Source organism: Colletes gigas, unplaced genomic scaffold (assembly GCF_013123115.1).
Source record: "Colletes gigas isolate AHSC1104 unplaced genomic scaffold, ASM1312311v1 Colletes_gigas_Sc00005, whole genome shotgun sequence".
Classification (NCBI taxonomy): Eukaryota; Metazoa; Arthropoda; class Insecta; order Hymenoptera; family Colletidae; genus Colletes; species Colletes gigas.
Genome location: NW_025106634.1, coordinates 8,507,626 through 8,527,257, shown reverse-complemented (window position 1 = coordinate 8,527,257; position 19,632 = coordinate 8,507,626). Strand labels below are relative to the sequence as shown.

General features: G+C 44.2%; 1 protein-coding gene across 3 annotated transcripts in view; it reads left to right on the top strand.

The window, feature by feature from the left end:
• The window catches only part of LOC122395477 (transcriptional activator Myb), a 41,849-nt gene that overhangs the window by 1,492 nt on the left and 20,725 nt on the right, over positions 1-19,632 (top strand). For 2 of the 3 annotated variants that reach the window (XM_043393095.1, XM_043393094.1), the window contains exon 1: positions 11,881-12,656. The exons of the other annotated variant lie outside the window; for it this stretch is intronic. In XM_043393095.1, coding sequence (XP_043249030.1) covers positions 12,562-12,656 — 95 coding nt within the window. In that variant the 5' untranslated portion in view covers positions 11,881-12,561. Of the gene's footprint in view, positions 1-11,880; positions 12,657-19,632 lie in introns of those variants that run through there. 3 annotated transcript variants of the gene reach the window in all.

Below are 19,632 nucleotides of genomic sequence, written 5' to 3'. Positions count from 1 at the left end.
AGAAAAAAATTCGAGTAGGTGTGACATTTTTCGACAAAATTCAAAAATTTCAAATCGTTCTGGAAAAATTATTTTCGGTTGCAGGGGTCGATTACAATTATTTTTTGTGGATAGACATATATCCGAAATCCTACCCAGTTTCGAGAAAAAAATTCGAGTAGGTGTGACATTTTTCGACAAAATTCAAAAATTTCAAATCGTTCTGGAAAAATTATTTTCGGTTGCAGGGGTCGATTACAATTATTTTTTGTGGATAGACATATATCCGAAATCCTACCCAGTTTCGAGAAAAAAATTCGAGTAGGTGTGAAACTTTAGGAGAAAATTAAAAAATTTCAAATCGTTCTGAAAAAATTACTTTCAGTTGCGGGGGTCAATTACAATCATTGTTGGTCATTACACATACCCCCGAAATCCTACACATTTTCGAGAAAAAAAATCTTTACCGAAAATCCAATGTGGGGCATCCCTGAAATTTCATGCGAATCTTTAAAATGTCATAACTCCTGAACGGATTGGCCGATTTTAATGTTTCAAACGGCAAACAACGTGTATTTTGGTCAAGAATATATAGAAATTCTAACAATATTCGAAAAGTTGGTCCTTGACCCCGCAAAATAAGAAAAACCCCATAACAAATGGTCCAATTTTCAAACAGCCATAACTCTTACAATAATGAATAAATTTCAATGAAACTTTTGTCTGAAGTAGAGCTCATGCGTACCTATAGAAAAGTATTAGGCAACTGTTCCGTAGCACGTCAAACAAAATTACTAAAAATGAAAAACGAATTTTACGAAAAATCGACAGGGGGTAGGTGCTGAAATTTTCGGTGAAAAAAAATTTTTGTCAAATCGTTCTAAAAAAATTATTTTCGTTTGTGGGGGTCACTCACAATAATTTTTAGTCATTAGACATATCCTCGAAATCCTACCCACGTTTAAGGAAAAAATTCGAGAAGGTGTGAAATTTTTCGACAAAATTCAAAAGTTCCAAATCGTTCTGGAAAAATTATTTTCGATTCCGGGGGTCAATTACAATCATTTTTTGTGAATAGACATACCCTCAAAATCCTACCCACTTTCGAGAAAAAAATTCGATTAGGTGTGTAATTTTTCGACAAAATTGAAAAATTCCAAATCGTTCTGGAAAAATTATTTTCGGTTGCAGGGGTTGATTACAATTATTTTTGGTGAACAGCCATACCCCCGAAATCGTGCGCATTTTCGAGAAAAAAATTCAGTACGGTTGGAACCTTAAACGTTAATAACTTTTTAACGAAGCCTCCATCAACAAAATTCTTAATTTTTGTGGTATTCTGGCCTCCAGAATATCCCATTAAAATTTTTCCCAGGGGTAGTCGAACACCCTGTATATACCGTCTGTCTTCGTATTACACGACACGCCAGCGCGAAGAAAGCGCAATGTATCCAAGGTTCTCGCCCTAGGTCATAGGATATACACATCGCGACACAAAGGATAGACACATTCCGTCGCGTCTGTCCCCGATACACTCGTATCGTTCGAATTAATTCGAAATATTTTACAACAATCTTGATCAATGGCCCAAGCTTTCGATCAAATACGAATGTAAATCGTTGAAAACGTTTGACATGCTAATTGGCGACGTTTCCTAGCGACAGAATCTGCGTAAAAGTCTCTGCTCAGCGGCACACGATTTTCGAGGTTAGCCGCTATCTGCGCTGTCGAAGTTTTTGCATCGATATCGTCTTTCTCGTTCGCGGATCCGGTAACCCAGAAAGGTATAAGGTAACGCGAAGCGAACTCTTCTCGAAAGGGTCAGCTTTCTCTTTTCGAAAGAAAATATTCGAGAGAAACAATCGAGTGTACTGTGTCCATGCTGGCGCCGCGTTACGCGCGTGAAAAGCGTAACGGAATACGTGCGTCGCGTTAACCTCTGCGTCTTAAGAACACGACGGCCATTTTTATTTCCAAAGAGACCCACTGGAACGTCTAGATTTTTTGGGCACACGAAACGTATCGATTTACGCAAAACAATCAACAGGTATTAATTACCGTGTAATTCGATCGGCCAACGCGAACGTAGTAGTCGGTTGGACAAATAGCGATTAGTAGTTCTCAAATAACTGACGGGAAACGTGCGAGTATCTGCACCAGAAGCGCGTCGTAAATTGCGAGATAAAACCACCCCGATTCGAAATTCGCGTGGTACGTATCTGGTTTGCTTAGTTGCAAGGTGGAGCTTGAGTTACGGGAAATAAAACCGTATCAGCGAGTCAATGTTTAACAGACGTCGCGTATCTGACCTGGAAAGCTTGTGATTAACCGCAGACACATTCTCACAAACTGGATCCTCCCTTCCGACGTGCCATCGGCTCGCGTACCATTTCCCTATATTTGCTTTGCAGTAAAAGCAAAGCGGCGAACAAGGGCCCGTGAAACGTACCGATAAATTCCTTCCTTAACAAGTTCTTCCAGGAAAGTCGGCCGCAAATGGAACTTCACGCTTGTTCAAACGCTTACATTATTAACACTTTGTCGACGACCCGAAAAATACCAACTACGTCTTCTGTACAACTCTTTCTCGCTTTATGGTTTCTTAACCGAGACGAATAAAGCGTATGTCTTTTGTGAGATTTATATCTTTCGTCGATCGACATTACATGATCAATGGTATATTGTTTTGTTAAGGTTAAAGAACGATAACAGGATATAATATTTTATTATAGTTTATTATTATCAGAGAGTACATATACAGTGGTAGGCATAAACTTAGAATGTCTTGTCTATATACAAAAATCGTTAATATAGAATAAAGTTAGAGATTTAGATAACACGCGTTTCAGCGCAGGTTATGACAAATATAATTCGCGATGTTTGTAGTTTCTGACCTATCGGAAGGTGACACTCGAGGCATATACGCGATGGCGCCCTGTAGTAATAATCAGAACAAAGTGGGCATATCCTTCTTATTCCGTATATTGAATTTAACGACATCTATGGTGCGCAGCCACGAACGACAAAGACACTGTTTCGATAACTGCTACATCGCGACAAACGGGAAAGCATATGCCTTTAATCGTAAATCGAAAACTGCAGAATGGAATAATGGAATGACCTCTGCGTTCATTAACATTTCTTCCCTTTATTGTGGTCTAGGTTCGACCCCTGAAATTAAGAGTCCAGATGGTACGAGTCCACCCCTGATCCATTTCGAGTTTTCGAGCGTTCGAGAATCTACATGACCCTTGCTAATCCCCCCACTCCGCCCCGAACTCATTTCGCCCATATTGCGTTTCATCGTCGACTTAACGTTCGAACACCATCGCGACTAACACCGGTATATATCGTTGAATTATTTTCCAATTTCATTTTTAAAATTAAATTTTGACTCGTGTGATTTGAACAGACCTCCCACCTGCATCCCCGACGTTCCCGCGCTTTCCATCGACGCTCGGTTATGTTCACGCCGGTTAATAAAAAAAACGGTCAAACGATGGCGATTCGCGATTCGCCCGTACGCGGCGACCACCGAATCGTTCGGCCCGTTGCGAACTCATCTCTCTTCGTCCCGGCTTCCAGAGCATATCACGTTCCTACTTATCAATATTAACTTGCCTGTCGGCAGATAGAATGACGTCAACCCACACGGACCCGGTGTCCCGCATGGCAACTGCCAAGGCGTGTTGAGCCAGGACGCAAGGACAACAGACGCCGCGCATAGCGCACGCGGTGCGTTCAGAAACATACCACACACGTTTCCCTACCTCGTGCACAGCCCTCGTGCTGCGTTTCTTCCTTCACCCTGACTCTCTCTTTCTTCCCCTACCTCCCACCCCACCCCCCCCCTCCTTTCTTCGTCTCCCGTTCTGCCCCCCCCCACTCTCTTTCGTTTCTTTACACCTTTTGTAAACTCTTCCTCTTTTTTTTTCCGAACGCGTTTTCTTTCAATCCCCCGTTTCCGCTCGTCCGACTTCTCGAAATCGCGATTTTCTCCCTCCAATTTTCATCATTACCACGCACGTTTTAACGAAAATCGAAATCTAACATAAGCGCCTTTTCAGCGCCGAAAAGATGTCCACGCGTGCAGAGAATTTAATCGAGGCTGTCCGACAATCTAACCTAAATATGTACAGATAATCTCCTCCCGGTTCCTTTCTCCTATTTCTCGATTTAGTCTCTGCAACGATTGAACGTTTCTTTCTCTCTTGAAACGTGTCTTTTTTCTTGCATTGTTTCCTTCGTGCCTCTTCTGTCCTCACCTTGGCCGTGGTATTTTTTCCTACATTTTCTTCCGCCGGTGTTCCCGTCCTCTTTCCACGTTCGCGCGCGCCTTGTCGCCTTGGTTACCGTTCCCGCGCGTGTGTTCCGTCTCTCTTTCCCTCGGTGTCTCGCCAGTCGAGGGGACGCCGTTGAACGGCACGCATCATCGGCCGGCTGAAAGAGACGAGAAGGGTTCGTCTCGTCTCGTTTCGTTTCTATGAACGTGGCAGATGTCTTCTATTTGTCTTCTCTCACACTAGCACGCGAATCGCCGCGACAGTGTCGTTGCGAATCGGTCGTGCGAACTACAAGGCCCGCGACAGGATGTTCTTTAATCTCGCCATTGGGACTGATAAAAATGTCTGCCGGCCACCGATTCGCACATGTCATCGTTAGGTTATGTTGCCGCGTACGCCACGCTTTGGGCACCGTTAGGTTACGTTTGGGTATTTGTATAAAAAAAGCAGAAAATAGTAACTTTCTAAAAGTGTAACAAATCCACGATCCCTTTTCAGGTTATGTTTTTCGTTCGCAACAGCTCTCGATAAGGTCAATATTTATGAAATTACGAGGAGTAGGTTACAGTTACGCGATCCACCCTCCGTAACCCATTCCGTAAATGCATATCTGCTTCGCGAAAGCAGTCGGGCCCATTAACGTGTACACGTGTTTTATAATTCGATAATTAACACGCGCCCGTCCGTGAGCGTTCAGTGCTCGCAACGAGAGCTAAGTGATGTCCCGAGGGAACGCGCGCAGCCAGTCGACTTAATTACTAGGTGGTTAGTACGCTCGAAGCAACGCGCGATAAAATATCGAAACCGTGGCAAAAGTTTATCGCGGTGGTGATTCCCCTTCTTAATTTTCAATCGTTTCGTTAACCTTCTGTATCATTAGTCGCGTCCATCTATTGGTCGGGAGTTCGAGAACCTCCCAAAAATCCGGTACCAGGAAGAGGATAATTAACGACAGTTTTTATTCGAGTCCTGTACATCGAGTACCGCAATACGGCCGGTAAGCTCGCGGTTTTCGAAGAGCGCGTTAATGCGAGCAAAATTATGGGGTGCCGTGTGTTCCTTGTACGAATACCAACAGCGCCACGGTCCGAAGATTCTCAATCGTTTAAGGTCGGCGCGGCGGGACGGTGCGCGTCTCGCGGTCCTGGAACGAATGAGAACCCGGAAGGCGGACTCTCCGCGCACATCAAAGGGAAAAACCTGTCTGCGTCGTGAAACGACCTGCATCCATTCTCGGGCGTATCGCTGCGCCTTCTACCGACGTATATGGCATCTCTTACGTACCCGGGTCTACCGTACGAGGAATTTCATGCCGCGTAGACGGCCAATTTGTCTTATTCTTGCTCCTAGCGCCGCGATGTTATACGACGACAGCTTATTATTTATTTTCGGTACGTTCATGGGCGGTCCGATTCCAGAGGGCGTGTGTTTATTCTACGGCAGTAGGTTACCCCCTTTTCTGGAATTTTTTTAATACGTGCGCGGAATGGGTTTCGGCGCTCCTGGCATCCGTTAGGTTAGGTATCACCGGGGACAGTTGGGAAACCGTCTACCGTGGACTGTGACTGTACAAGAAAAACAGAAGCGTTGATTCGCGTTTATTTGTCCACGTATAAAAGATCGACGAACGTGTAAATTCGCAGCGTCGCTTTTGAAACTTCGTGTACGGTAATTCGTGCCGCGGAAATAAGGAAAAAACGAAGGAAGGTATTTTACGTGATGCATCACGCGAGCGCGGATTTTCTGTATAGGGGAGAGAAATCATCTTTCCTTGCATCTTGCCGCCATTGTGATCCGGAGTCAAAGGATATTACGCCATCTGGTGCGAGCCGAGCAATACACGGGCAAAGAGCCGTGTAATCTGTTCGACAATATCGTCGATTCACCAGTGGACAGGGTGAAAAAAGAAAATAAAAGATTCGGAGCATAATTTTTCGCGCTTCCCAAGCGCTACGCGTATGAATGGTAATTCCATTTCTTTCATTTTTTTTTTTTTTTTTTTTTTTTGGTAGTGTGCTTCGTTTTTTATTCCTTCAATCGGGTCTGTGTCTCGGAACCAGCCCAAAGAACTTCGTGACCTGTTCCACGAGCATTGCATTCATTTCCATATTCTATGTATTTAGTGTTTACGTCTACTGCGTATCCGGTCGTTTGAATGGCTGACAAAAGCGGTCGAGCCGGTAAACGAACTAGACGTTTGATATCACTTGCCGTTACCTATCTTTTTGTACGTACCCACGCGTCCATGTCTGCGTCATGAGAACTAATTTCTCCATACAGGTTACGTCGAAAGGAAACGATACGCACAGTTTCTTTTTTTTTTACTTCGATAAGGAAAGTTGCAGACGCGATCGATTGGTTTTCAGACCCGCTCGATTAACCGAGGGGTGGGGGTATCGATGATCGTACCGGAACAGTCGCGTTCGGTGGGAGAAACGGACGCGCCTATTTCGATCGTGTATATTGCATTTAAATCCAGCGTGGAAGAGGATCAATGTCGACTTCACGTGGTACGCTTTTGTTGGTCTTTCGCGTTTCGAGAGCCGATCGGTTCTCGGAACGCAACGGCGAAACCGCGAGGCCTTGCGGAGAGACTTCCACCGCGGACCCTTTCCTCTCGTCTCTTCGTCTGCCTCGTGTTTTCTCTTCTCTTCCGTGTCCCCAGCCTCCTCCTCGGTTCCTTCTCCGTCCATACCTTCTCCCGCCCCGCCCCCCTCTCACCCCCTCGACCTTTTCCTCTTCGTTCGTTTTTGTTGCTGCGCCTCGCTCGACGCAACGACCGCGAATAAAGGCCAATTCACACGGAATTAACCCTTTGCGATGCGAGAATTTTGCGACGCGATCAACTTCGCGACGAATTAAACGTTCCGCGTCTCGTGAAATGCGATAAACGCCTATAGAAATATGTTATCTTGCATAGAATTCGTTCGACTCGCTTCGTGGCTTAGGTTATGTGCGCCGTCCGTAGGGGCGTCGCTAGTGTGCAAAGAGTTGATGCAGCTCGCTGGACCGATTCGAGGAATTCGTACACAGTGCTACCTCCTTTTCTTGCAATCGAATCGGTACCGCTAGATTTCATGTAAATAGGGCTCGGTCGGGACTTTTGTTTTCGGAACAGGACAAACTTGAATGGGATTTTAATTTTCTCCGGGACGGCCCTGACGGCAACACACCGGGTGTGTCGCGCAATTACGAACCAGCGTTTTTTCTAACACGTGACCACGAATACAGAAAAGTTTTACCGGTTTAGAATGTACAAATTTACGAACGATCGAATCGTTCGTAGCCATCCGTCGACCGTGATCTAACCTATACGTCTTACGAGATTAGGCGGGACAGTTTGTAAATATTTTCCTCGTACCGAGTGACCGTTGCATTTTCTGACGTCTCAAGGTCACCCGAGGTTAAGCAAACTGACATTGATACGTGTTAACGTTCGAGAGAGACGTACAGGGTGTCTTGATAATGCCTCGACAAATATTCTAAAAACTTAACGTGTAAAATGAAACTGTTTATCTATTAATCGTTAAAAATTTGATTTCTAACTCGAACATTTTTATTTCGTTGCACTTTGATCTCAAGCTTGATATATTATCTGCTTCGAAAATTCGAGATTTAACACTATAAGTGTTTATTCATTCTGTTATAGAAAATTTCCAAAAACTCGGTCGAGTAAATTTTTCACAGTTTTTATTAGAAATTACGAATGGGTCATTTTGACTGGTTTGTTAGTCCCAGTGTTAAATTCGATCGTGGGTATAAAGCTACACTCCCGGCAGCCATGCTTCCTGTTCAACGGACTGAACAGAATTCGCCACCGGGGACCGTCCATTCTTTTGTAGCGTAATACGCGGGACACCCATGACGTTAGCACCGCGTAAAGATTACGAATATGTTGCGTTATAAACAATGGTACACGCGCGGGAAATTTAAATCTCTCCTGGCGTAGAAATAATTACTATAGATTTTGATCGACTCTCGTAACATGACTAGCGTAAATAATTAATATTCGACGATCGTGGACATTATCGAACGCGATGGATTTACGAAAAAAAAGATCGAATTTCTGTTACGGGAAACCTTAAATCACTGCATGGTTCCTTGGACCAAATTAATAACGCCAAAAAACTATATACACGCGTGCGTACTGTGACATTTTCTAAAGCTCCTACTTCCCGGCGATAAAAAAAACTTCCTGTTTCGTGAAAGCAGCTGTAGCGCGCGCCGGAATAAAGCGAAAAATCGTTTCGAAAGAATCTTGAGGTCACGTTAAAAAGGAAATAGGGATACTCTTGTTTTGGTTCGACTCTGATCGGTCTCGGGACCCCAACAGAATTACGAAGACGTTTTACTTATGTAAACATTCTACGGTTAGAATGGCAATCTCAGTCATTTTAATTTTTCATTTATTTTATTGATATTATTATTAACAGGTTCAATGAGTTTCATAATCGATATTAATCTTGCAACACGTTTTATTATAAGAGCTTATCGTTAACGCGATTCCGTTCGTAGACAAATCTAAAGTCCATAGATTACGTAATTATACAATGTATGGATACACGTGTGTGGAACAGCCACTTCAAGCAACATCAAAGTTTGTCGACGCGTGTTCAAACATGTCGAATCAAAGACGATCGATTCAAACAGTTTCTATCGAACAAAGACTTCGATTCGAAAACAGTGAACAGTCTTGTCGCTTCCGAGACCGTTGTTTTTTCGGTACAAATACAGGTGTCGGAACAGAAACACTGTATCCCTCGGCGATCGTAAAACTGTAACTGCCACCGTGGCGCGTAAGATGGCGTTGCAGCGTCGTTGCACTATTCGGGCCGATTTTGTCGAAATCGCGTGGCTAGGAGGAGGTTAGAAGTCATCGTGCAGCGCGCAGGTCCCGTGGAGGGGCGCGCGTCGCGATTCCTTGGGCAAACGAACGAGGTACGAGCCAGTGTTTTTGGAAACAAAGGACAGACGCGATGCCTGTGAGAACGTAGTTTTAATACCGGTGAATACTTCTCGCTCGGTGCACGCCTCAGGGTGCGTCTGCATCGTTGTTCGCGAATACTTTCCCACCGTGATGTCCGTGGCTGGAGCGTTGCACGTTTGTACAGGCTGTTTCTCAATATGTGGGAAGCACTGCACTGTATTCGGTACGCAAAAATAAAAAAAATAGAATTCCTTTCAAACGTATACGATCTTATTTCTAGGTTACAGTTCCAAAATCTTTTTTAACATTTAACAACTGAACGACGAGCACCGGTAATTGTATGTAACCTTTCGTTTAATCGATGTTTTTTTTTTACGTAATTTGAGATTTAAGATGCTCGTTGGACGTGCTTTCGTCGGACACGAATTTTCAATTTTCTATTTCCGAAGTCCGACCACGTCCCTGGAAGCCAGCTGTACCTCCCACGTATCGAGATACACGCTGTGTATTCGTGGGCTCGCGATATTCTTGAACATGCATTCGTGACCCACACTGCGTTTCAACCTATTTTCTGCACGATCCCTCGCGTACGAGATCTGTAATCATGTCTGTACAGAGCGTGGCTGGTGAAACCCCAGAGATTTTCTCGATAATCGACATTCGTTGCCCGCGCCATTTTATTTTTAATCGGGATAGAAAGTATGGACCGACGGTTGTTCGTTGAAAAATTAATTCGTTGGTTATATTTAAATTAAATTTAATTCGTATCTCTGTTCAAACGTACAATTTTATGCTCTTACAAAATCCTCCGCACGAAAGTATGGCGGACCTCCGCGGCGCAGTCTTCCGAAACAAAACAATCTTTGACGCTCGTTTATTGTGCGTCCTGTTTACACAGGCCCCCCCTTTTTTTTTTCGATCTCCTCCCGTCAGCTAATTCGATCGAAACGGATAGCGGGGAGCGATTGTAATCGTACGCGGTTATTTCACTGCTTCGACGAAGTCCTCGATAGGAAGAAAGAACCAGAATAGAATGTTTGCTCGCCTGTATTTACACATTCATTAAACCTGCACTCGAAAGTTTCCTAAGCACACACCCGATGGAATCTCGAACACGCAATGACGCAATTATCCATCAAGGGACAACGTATCGAGTGCTACTCTAAGATACTTAACATTTCCTTATCTTTTGTAGACACAACATACAGAGTGTCTTACCCGAAGGAAGCCTCTTGAATCAAAAGAAAATATTTCTTAAGTAATTTGAATATCAAAAAAACTGAAATTAAATTTTCGTTTTCCGTAAAACGTATAATAATCCCTTCGAAAATAATGGCAACGATATTTCGAGACAATGATGTATAAGGGGTAATTTCCCATCGAGGGCCCTAGGCAAATTCCTTTCCAGCCTGTAGTATAATACGCCACTGGCCATCTCTGTTATACAGCGTTACCTTTTCTGGTATTTATATTCGTGTTGTAAAATATTATATTCCATTCGTTCACCAGGCCCGAAATCCTCCGATTATTTCCAGCCGTACATAAAAGTTTACATTCTAACGTTGTTGTCCGGTTGGTCCGCAAGCTGAATGACTATGGGTGGCCAAAGGGGGCGCCAGTAGGCACCAACACACGCCCACGAGACGCGTAGGAAGAGCATTAATGCGCCCTCCGTACCCATCGGCGACCCAATAAACGGTTAATGTTCTGCGTCGCTATGCAGTTTCAGCAACGATTACTTTGGCAGTAAACGAAACACACAATTCGGATAAACAAATTTATTCAACGTAACGCGAACAAAACCATCTACTCCGCAGATACAGACAATTAACCTCCTCGCCAATTGATATCTCGTCGTTCGATCTACATTCCGACGACAGTATTAACACACCCGACCGCCAAAGTCGTACCCGGGAACAGCCATAACGAGCCACGAAATTATTGGGACAGGTAAAAAATTCGATAACACCGAAAATAAGAAGACCCAGGGTATATCGTTACGCCGAGGGCTTAATCTTTTAAATCTCCTTTTATATCCCCAACTTCTTCTTAATTGATTTTAAACAGCGCGATGAATTACTCATGGAACTCTCTGTTTCTTCAGTTGTGAGACATTCTACTGAATCGTACGCGTGTTAATCACGATAGAAATTTCGCCCTACGATAACAAACAGAAACGTTGATTGGGCTATCATTTAGTCCCGCGGGCGTATAAAAAAAAAAAGAGAAAAGGAAGGGTTAACGAAAAAAAGCTTTCGTCGCAGCATCAGCCCGTTCAGACTGCTTTCTCCGCGAGCTGAATGACTATGGACGGCCGAGGGCGCACCGTAAGCCAACCAACACAAGCGCGTTAAACTTGCAGGGACAGGCCACGGAGTTTCATCGCGCCCTGTGTAACCATCTCCCCGTCCCGTGACTCCCCCTGTCCTTCCCTGCCCTCGGTTCGACCGTGGTTGTACCTTCCCCCTCCACCGAACACGTTGCCAACAGCCCAGCAGCAGAGCACGTTAGGGATTGTCCGCGCAGGCTTGCCAGCCAGCCGGTACCTTCAGTTCAAATCTAAACGCCGATCTGTCGAGACCCGCTACGCGCGACTCTGCTCGATTTTGGGCGCGCGTCGCGACCACACACCGAACCCGCCACGGATCTCGCCGTTCTTCCCGCGTAATGGGCAGCACAGGAGGAGACTCGAGACAGGAACGCGCGTCGTTCCCGTGATACCGAACAGTTCGCGGAGACTTTCTTTCGAAACACGGTCGGACGACACCACGGGGGGCCTCCCTGTTTTTCTCGTACGCAACGAAACGCTTTCACGTTGTCGCGACGCGTGCGCCCAAACAATTTTTCCTCTCCTCCAACGGACGAAGCTCGTGTGAATCGATAACGACGATCGACCGTGGCGATCGAGAGGACCCCGTCGACGGCAAGGAACCCTCGACCCGACGCTGGCCGCGCGTGTGTGTGCATGGATACGCGGTGTGGCGCGAACGACCACGAGGGTGCACTGTTACGAAAGATCGTCGAGGAGGGAGAGGAGGCGCATCGAAGTTCTTATGTTTTCGCGCGCCTCGTGGGAACTTTTCCATCGTGAACGGTGACGCGTCGCGAGCGACGATAGAGAGACCGGCTTTCCATTGAACATGGAAACGTGAAACATGGTTGCGTGCAGGGCTTGAAATTACCGAACGTTTTGCCTCCCGCTGGTGCAAAGAGTATACTTACCGGGTTTGGGATGTTTTGATCGGTACACGGGGGAAAGCTTCGACGATGTATCGCGGTGTTATCACGTAGAGAGTACGCGAAGAGTTGAGATATTTCGGAAGAATTCAGGTGCCCTTGATCGCGAGTTTTTCTGGAGGACTACCCGTGAGAATGGATGTAGTGTCGAGTGGACTGCTCGTGCCAGCGAAGCTCGTGGATATTACTACCTACCACTCGTCCTTTTATTCTCCGCCACCCACCGAAGCGTAAGTAACGTGCTTTTTCGACCGAACCTCGCTTGTTTCTATTTTCCTTAAATTTTGACATTTTATCCGGGACGTTTTCTGTTTGGACAACAACGGCTCTCCTTGAAGTTCAGTATCGCGTAAACGGTAAACAGCTCGTAATCTCGTTTCCGCGGTTTAAACAGGTTTCTAGGTTTCGTTGCAAACTTATCGCCTGTTCAAATTCACCTCGATTTATCTTCGGTCCTCGGGTTTATCTCGCGCAAACTGTCATCGAGCAAGGAGCCCGCTACTATTCGCGTGTTTAGCAAAACAAACGCGCGTTGCTGTTCCGCGTCGGGAGGCAACAAACGTCCCGCAGCTCGCGGAGTAACGGAAGTCTCAGTTTCTGCGTCGATATCAAAGGATGCTGACTTATCTCGGGGTAGATTGTAACGCCAACTCGCCTTGCACTCGTTTCCATATCCTTCGTATTCCGATACGTGTTTGTATTTATTTTTAACGCTAGATTTACGGAAGCCGTCAATATTTAAAATTGCAGAACGCGGAAATATTATTTTTCAACAACTTATATTGAATTTGATCGATGCAATGACACGAATACATATTCTAATTAAAAGAAAAATCGTATTCTAAGGTAATCGTCAACATGAAAGATATCAATAAATATATAAAATTTATAAATCATTTATCCAAATACGAGTATTTAATATTAGATCCTTATCGAATAATTGAAAGTAAAATTCAGCATTCTTCTTAAATTCGTCCAGTCTGTGAGTGACGGATAATATTTTTTAAAAGTCACCCAGTAGGTTGTGGCGTTCTGAAAATGACGTAGATGAGACAAACACCGTAGACTGAGAAAAGAAAAGCAGAAGGCACCTTCGAAGAAACCTTCGAGGATCCCTCGTGTTGTTGCCTAGCAGATATCCCGCTTTAGGCTCGTTTATCGCCCGAAGCCAGAGGGAAAAGACTGGGCCCGTATATTCCGGGGGCCTCATCTCCTCGCAGGTCTATAGCCGGGGACTCGTTCTCGACTAAGGAGATTTAAACCCGGTTTCGGATCGAACCCGTTGAGAATTCTCTTGTCGTTTATTTCGTTTGTCGTCCGGACGAGTTCGCGTCTGTGTCCTTTAACTGGTCGCCGGTATGTTAACTATTTTCTGAATTAGCTTAACCCCTTCTGTCCCAATGAAACTACATACGCTATCGTTAACCGGATATGCGCAAAATTCTTATCTAATACATGTGATAAATAAATATATTTATTTAATCGCGTGGCAAAAATTGATTAACATGTTATTAACATGTTGATTGTCACACCAGCTTTATATCCTCGATGCTCAACGAAAGTATATTTTATTTATTTTAATAGGTTATGATTGATTTGAAACAACCTTTTTCTTTCTGAAGTGCTAAATGAATCGTGTTGCTTAAAAATAGCGTTGGGTCCGATACCTGGCTTCTTACATTCGAAATGATATTTAGATAGGAAAAAAATAGAAAAAGTAGATCTGGTAAGTCGAGATTCCAAGCCTGTTGAACGGTGCAAGATAACGTTTATATAAAAAAGAAAGGAATCAAGGTCGTGGACAGAGGCAACAGAGGCCCCTTGAATTTTGAATAATTCGCACCTAGGCGAGATCCTGGGAAGAGGACGAGGAGATTCGTTAAAAGCGTGAAACACGGAAATCGCAGCGTTTCTTTCGAGCCTGAAACACGTGGTTACTTCGCAAGCATTCCGCTGCGTGCGCTGCTATTAATGGCGGACCGTCGGGGAGTTAGACTGGACACGGATACATGCCTCGAGGAAAGAACAGTTGGGTCATTAGAAGATCAGAGACAGGCAAACTTTTATAAATCACTGCTAAGAACAACGTTTAGCATTTTATTCGAGACGTTCACTCCATCGAACAGTTAAATTTCTCTCTCTTACTTGTATCTACGTTTATTTGCATTTATTTTTTGTCGGAGACTATTGATGTTCGAGACGGGGGACCACGTGTGACGAAATGAAGATCGCCGGCACGCGTTTGGGCAAAAAGTCAGGCGGACTTTCCCATCCAGTTGTTGGGAACGATTCCGAGAAAATTCATGCTTTAATCTACGAAACGTTGTTATGCCCTTTCTGACGCAGGATGCTACTTGGCACAGACAGAATAGGACAGGAAATGCGTGATTGGGTTTCTTAGGGACGCTTCGAGTTTATTGGTTGCCAAGGGGAAATCCATTGTTCGTAGGGAGATTTTGCCGAAGATCCGTAAATATTATTGGACGTTCGAGAATGGAATTATAAAAATAAAATTGTAACTTTGTCTGGCTTCGATCGGATTTACATAAACTTGAAATCCGACGTAGAGTCAGTAACCTCGAATCAAACATGTCCAGGCGTTACGTAATGCGATTCTCTAGTAACTTTCGCACATATTACTATTCCCACAACGTCAATGAAGTGTCGTTAAGGTCACCGATCTTGGTGTGACTTTTGGCACTTTTCTCACCTTCTCCCATCGCACGGGACTGCTAACAGATTTATAAAAACATTTGCTTTTTAATATTTCTCAGTTTTATAAATCCATACACTGGAACAGATTCGATCCAAATGTCGAAGTGTCCATCACTATAAATAATGATCAGCGTCGCGTGCGGCCGGTTCTTCCTAAAAAAAGAAATCTCCCAGCGTGCAACTGCGAAGCTTATGGACTGGTAAACTTGGAACTCTCCCGCTGCGTGGTAGATGTAGAAATAGGGTTATGTTAGGTTAAGTTCTGAAACAATCTCACGTATCGTCGTCGAAGAGAACTAAAATGTATCGAGAAACGAAACAGATAGTTTTCTAGGGTTGATAGGAAATTTTGATTTCTTTTTTAAAGCATTATGTTAGAAATAGCGTCATGTTAGGTTAGGTTCTGAAACAATCGTACGTATAGTCGTCGAACTAAACTGAAATGTATCGAGAAACGAAGCAGATAGTTTTCTAGGGTTGATGGGAGATTTGGATTTCGTTTTTTAAGCATTATGTTACAAATAGCGTCATGTTAGGTTAGGTTTTGAAACAGTGTTACGTATCGTCGTCGAAGAGAACTGAAATGTATCGAGAAACGAAACTGATAGTTTTCCAGAGTTGATAGGAGATTTTGATTTCTTTTTTTAAAGCATTATGTTAGAAATAGCGTCATGTTAGGTTAGGTTCTGAAACAATCGTACGTATAGTCGTCGAACCAAACTGAAATGTATCGAGAAACGAAGCAGATAGTTTTGTGGGGTCGATGGGTACACTTTGATATTTTTTTTTGAAAGTTTTGGCTCGCGCGGGCTCGATGACAGGTCGTCCGGGGGGGGTTTTAAATTCGTAACGGAGGAGTGTCCTCTCGTTTGACAATTAAATAACCGTTTAAGCAGCTGCGCGTCTTCTTTAAAAGCCTTTGGACAATGACGGCGAGGCAACGACCATCGGAACGGATAGAGAAAGACGACCCCGAGTACGCCGGAGTAACAAATTTGGAAGGGATACCAGTTTCTCGCGATGAGATTCGCGGACCACGGGTGCCCCTCGTGGCAAGTCCCCCCGAAGATGGAACGACCTTTCTCTTGGGCTGCTGGCTCGTCAGCCCGTTTTCCTCTCTTCGTGTATCGTATCATTATTTTGGACGTCGGGTTCGGTACACTCGTCCCGGAGGGTCGACGACGCCGATCGTCCGGGGTGCGCGAAGGGCGAGCCTGATTTCCAGCATCTGCTCCAGTCAAGAAAGACCCGCGCGTCTGGAACGACTCTGCTTGTGTAGACGGAAACCTTTGCATGCGCCTTCTCTCTCGCCCGACGACGCCTTTTGCTATATTCTATTGAGTTCCACCAAAAGCAACGGAGCATATGTTTTCGAATTGTTCCCGGTACCGGGGGACGGCTAAATGATAGACTGACGCTGCTTTTCGTTTTCGCCGGCGACACGATGAAATTCTAATGATCTCTTGTTGGGCGAGATCCAATGTTCAATTCCGCCGTATAATGCCACCGATCTGCCTTTATACTTTACGGCCCCGACAATGGAGATTATTGTAGTTCGGACAAATTTGGAAACAATTTCTTTTTTCTTTCAAACGCGTTTTAACCCTTGAGATGCTAAAAGGGCTGGGACACTTTTGACCCGTGATGGGAACTCTACAGGCTATCCCACGCAATATTTTATGTTCTCCACCAGTAGATAAAAACCCTATGTAATTATAATAATTTTTTGAAAAAAAAATACCAGCCTTTGATGATGAAGGATTTTTCTGTAGATAATTGAAAACTAGTTTAAAGTTTGTCGTAGCAGTTATTTTTTTTAAGATATTCCACACCAGTAGATAAAAACTCTGTATAATGATAATAATTTTTTGAAAAAGAACACGAGCCTTTGATGGTGAAGGATTTTTCTGTAGATAATTTAAAACTAGTTTAAAGTTTGTGGTAGCAATTATTTTTTTCAAAATTTATTTTTTTTTTGATATTGCACACCAGTAGATAACAACCCTGTATAATGATAATAATTTTTTGAAAAAGAACACGAGCCTTTGATGATGAAGGATTTTTCTCTAGATAATTGAAAACTAGTTTAAAGTCGTAGCAATTATTTTTTTCAAAATTTATTTTTTTTTTAAATATTCCACAGTAGTAGATAGAAACCCTGTATGATTATAATAATTTTTTGAAAAGGAACACAAGCTTTTGATGATGGAGGACTGACTGGGACTTGGTTGCGTTATTATCTATAGTGCGAATGGGCTTTTATCCGTTGATGGTCGAGCAATCGTCCGTCACGGGCGTTTTTCTCTATCGCCGCTTTGTTCGTGGCGTTCGAGCACGTGCTGGGCGGAATACTTGAAGATTCCGATTGAATCGAAGCCGCGAATCGATGTGTCTTGTTATTTTCTGCGCCACCATAGGCGTACGGTCGGTTATTTCCACCCGTGGAATATTCTATCAACGTAAAATAAGTTTCCTAAAAAATAACAAAAATATCGAAAATTCATTGGCGTAGAAGATCAATTGTCCTCCGTGTTCCAAATTAATTCATCGATTCTTGAAAATTCCCACCGGTCGAAAATCTCAAACCTTCACAAATATTTTTTTTTTATTTATTAATTCGTTGCAACGGCGTAGAATTTCGGAAAATTAATTGTCGACAATGTAAATTTGTAAATACAAGTATAAACGAGCCCTGGTTGTTCCTAATTACCGCGATAGAGCGTGCAGTGAGTCATACTGGCAACCAGATGACACTCACGGTCCCTTCCCGTCTACCGAAACGCCGTTTCGGGCGTAGAACAGTGTCGTAGGACCCCTCCTCGTCGTAGATGGAATCCCGATACTGTTCGCGGGGCCCTCTAATCAGTCGGCATTAGCAAGGTGCGCTTGGATCGCCTAGCCGCCAGAGATCGACCGGTCTGTTACGATCCAGCCTCGATTCCCACGGTGGAATTAAAGATTCACGAGTAGAAAATACCCATCGCACTTGTCATGGGAACGAGCACCGGGTGGCTCCTCGCTCGATTTACAATTGGTCGTCGTCCGCTTACCGCGGGGCAAAGGCGTGGTGGTACGCGCACCTCGAGAGGCGAGGGGGATGAAGCTCCGCTACCAGAGAGGGACTTCCCCTCTTTCTTTCTTTTTTTTTTTTTCTTTCTTTCTCCGCCGCGACACCCGGAGGGGTTGTTGAATTTCCCTCGCTCGGCCTCGTCATGGCACCGCTTTTGCCGAGCCGCCACGCTCTCGAGTGACATATGTGCAAGTTGGGGATGCTTCGGTCAAACTAACCCCGGAGAGGATATTAGGAAGACAAATAATGCTATTAGCCCGGTGGGGTGCAGTCCCAAACGTCGCCATTAAAATTATCATCCTCGGAACTTTTTATAAAATATTTATAAAGTTTAACCCCAAATTGGTAAGTGGAAATCAGCTTTCCTTTAAAGCGGTTTAAAAAATCAATGAACTAATGGAGGATTACATAAATTTTCAAATAATTACGTTCACTGTCCGTGACCCATATATGGGTCGTATCACCGTGCTATTGGATACGCATCTGAGAAACTGGACAGTGAACGCGTTAAACAATTATTATTTGAAACTTTCAAAGGCCGCAGCAGACCCAATAATCCACTTAAGGGTTAAACTCGTTGTTCTAATTCGGCTAAAAATTGATCCAAAGAAATTTTGCAAGCGATATTAAACTTTGGAATAAATGATTTTATGCATCGGGGGTTTTCGAACGCACCTTGTGAAGCGTCCTGCGCGTCCCCTTTCTCAGGATGTCGGAGGTGTATCGGTTTTGCTTAACAAATCACCCGGAAGCGGACGGTAACAGTAAAAATCCCTGGCAATTGGCGATTCGGCCGTGCAAAGAGCGACGGGGACACGAGGAGTTCGAACACGTGCATTCTCGAATACACGTGCATCCACATGCATGCGTCATAGGAGCGGGTGCGCATGCTCGGGGAGCGTTCTATTGGGGGGAAGTTTGGCAGCGCGAGGGCATCGAGGCAGGTGGTAGCCAGATGTCTCTCGTAAGGACTTCTACCCTGATGTCGTCGGCTGATCGTTCGCTGTTTGCGTGTATGTACATACGTGATGCTTGCGCAAACGCGACCACGAGTAGCAGGGTGTATGCCTATATCCTCTACTATCGGTGCTCACCCTATGCCTAGAGCGTGTCTGAACGGGGCTCACAAATTCATCCTTCGAGGTTAGGGTTAGGAATCCCATTAGCTTGACCAACGAGTAATGAATTTTTAGTAAAAAACATTTCAATCCACGACCTTCAGTCACCCTAAAAATATTAAAAAGAGTCCACAAAAATGTTGGCTTAAAAAATATTAATACGTTTAAATCCGTCTAACACGTTCACTGTCCGGTCTCTTAATGGCGTATCTAAAACCATGGTGATGTGACCCCCATACGGGTCATGGGCAGTGAACGTGTCAGTAATTGCTTTGCGTGTTAGAAATTTATTTTACGAGATCG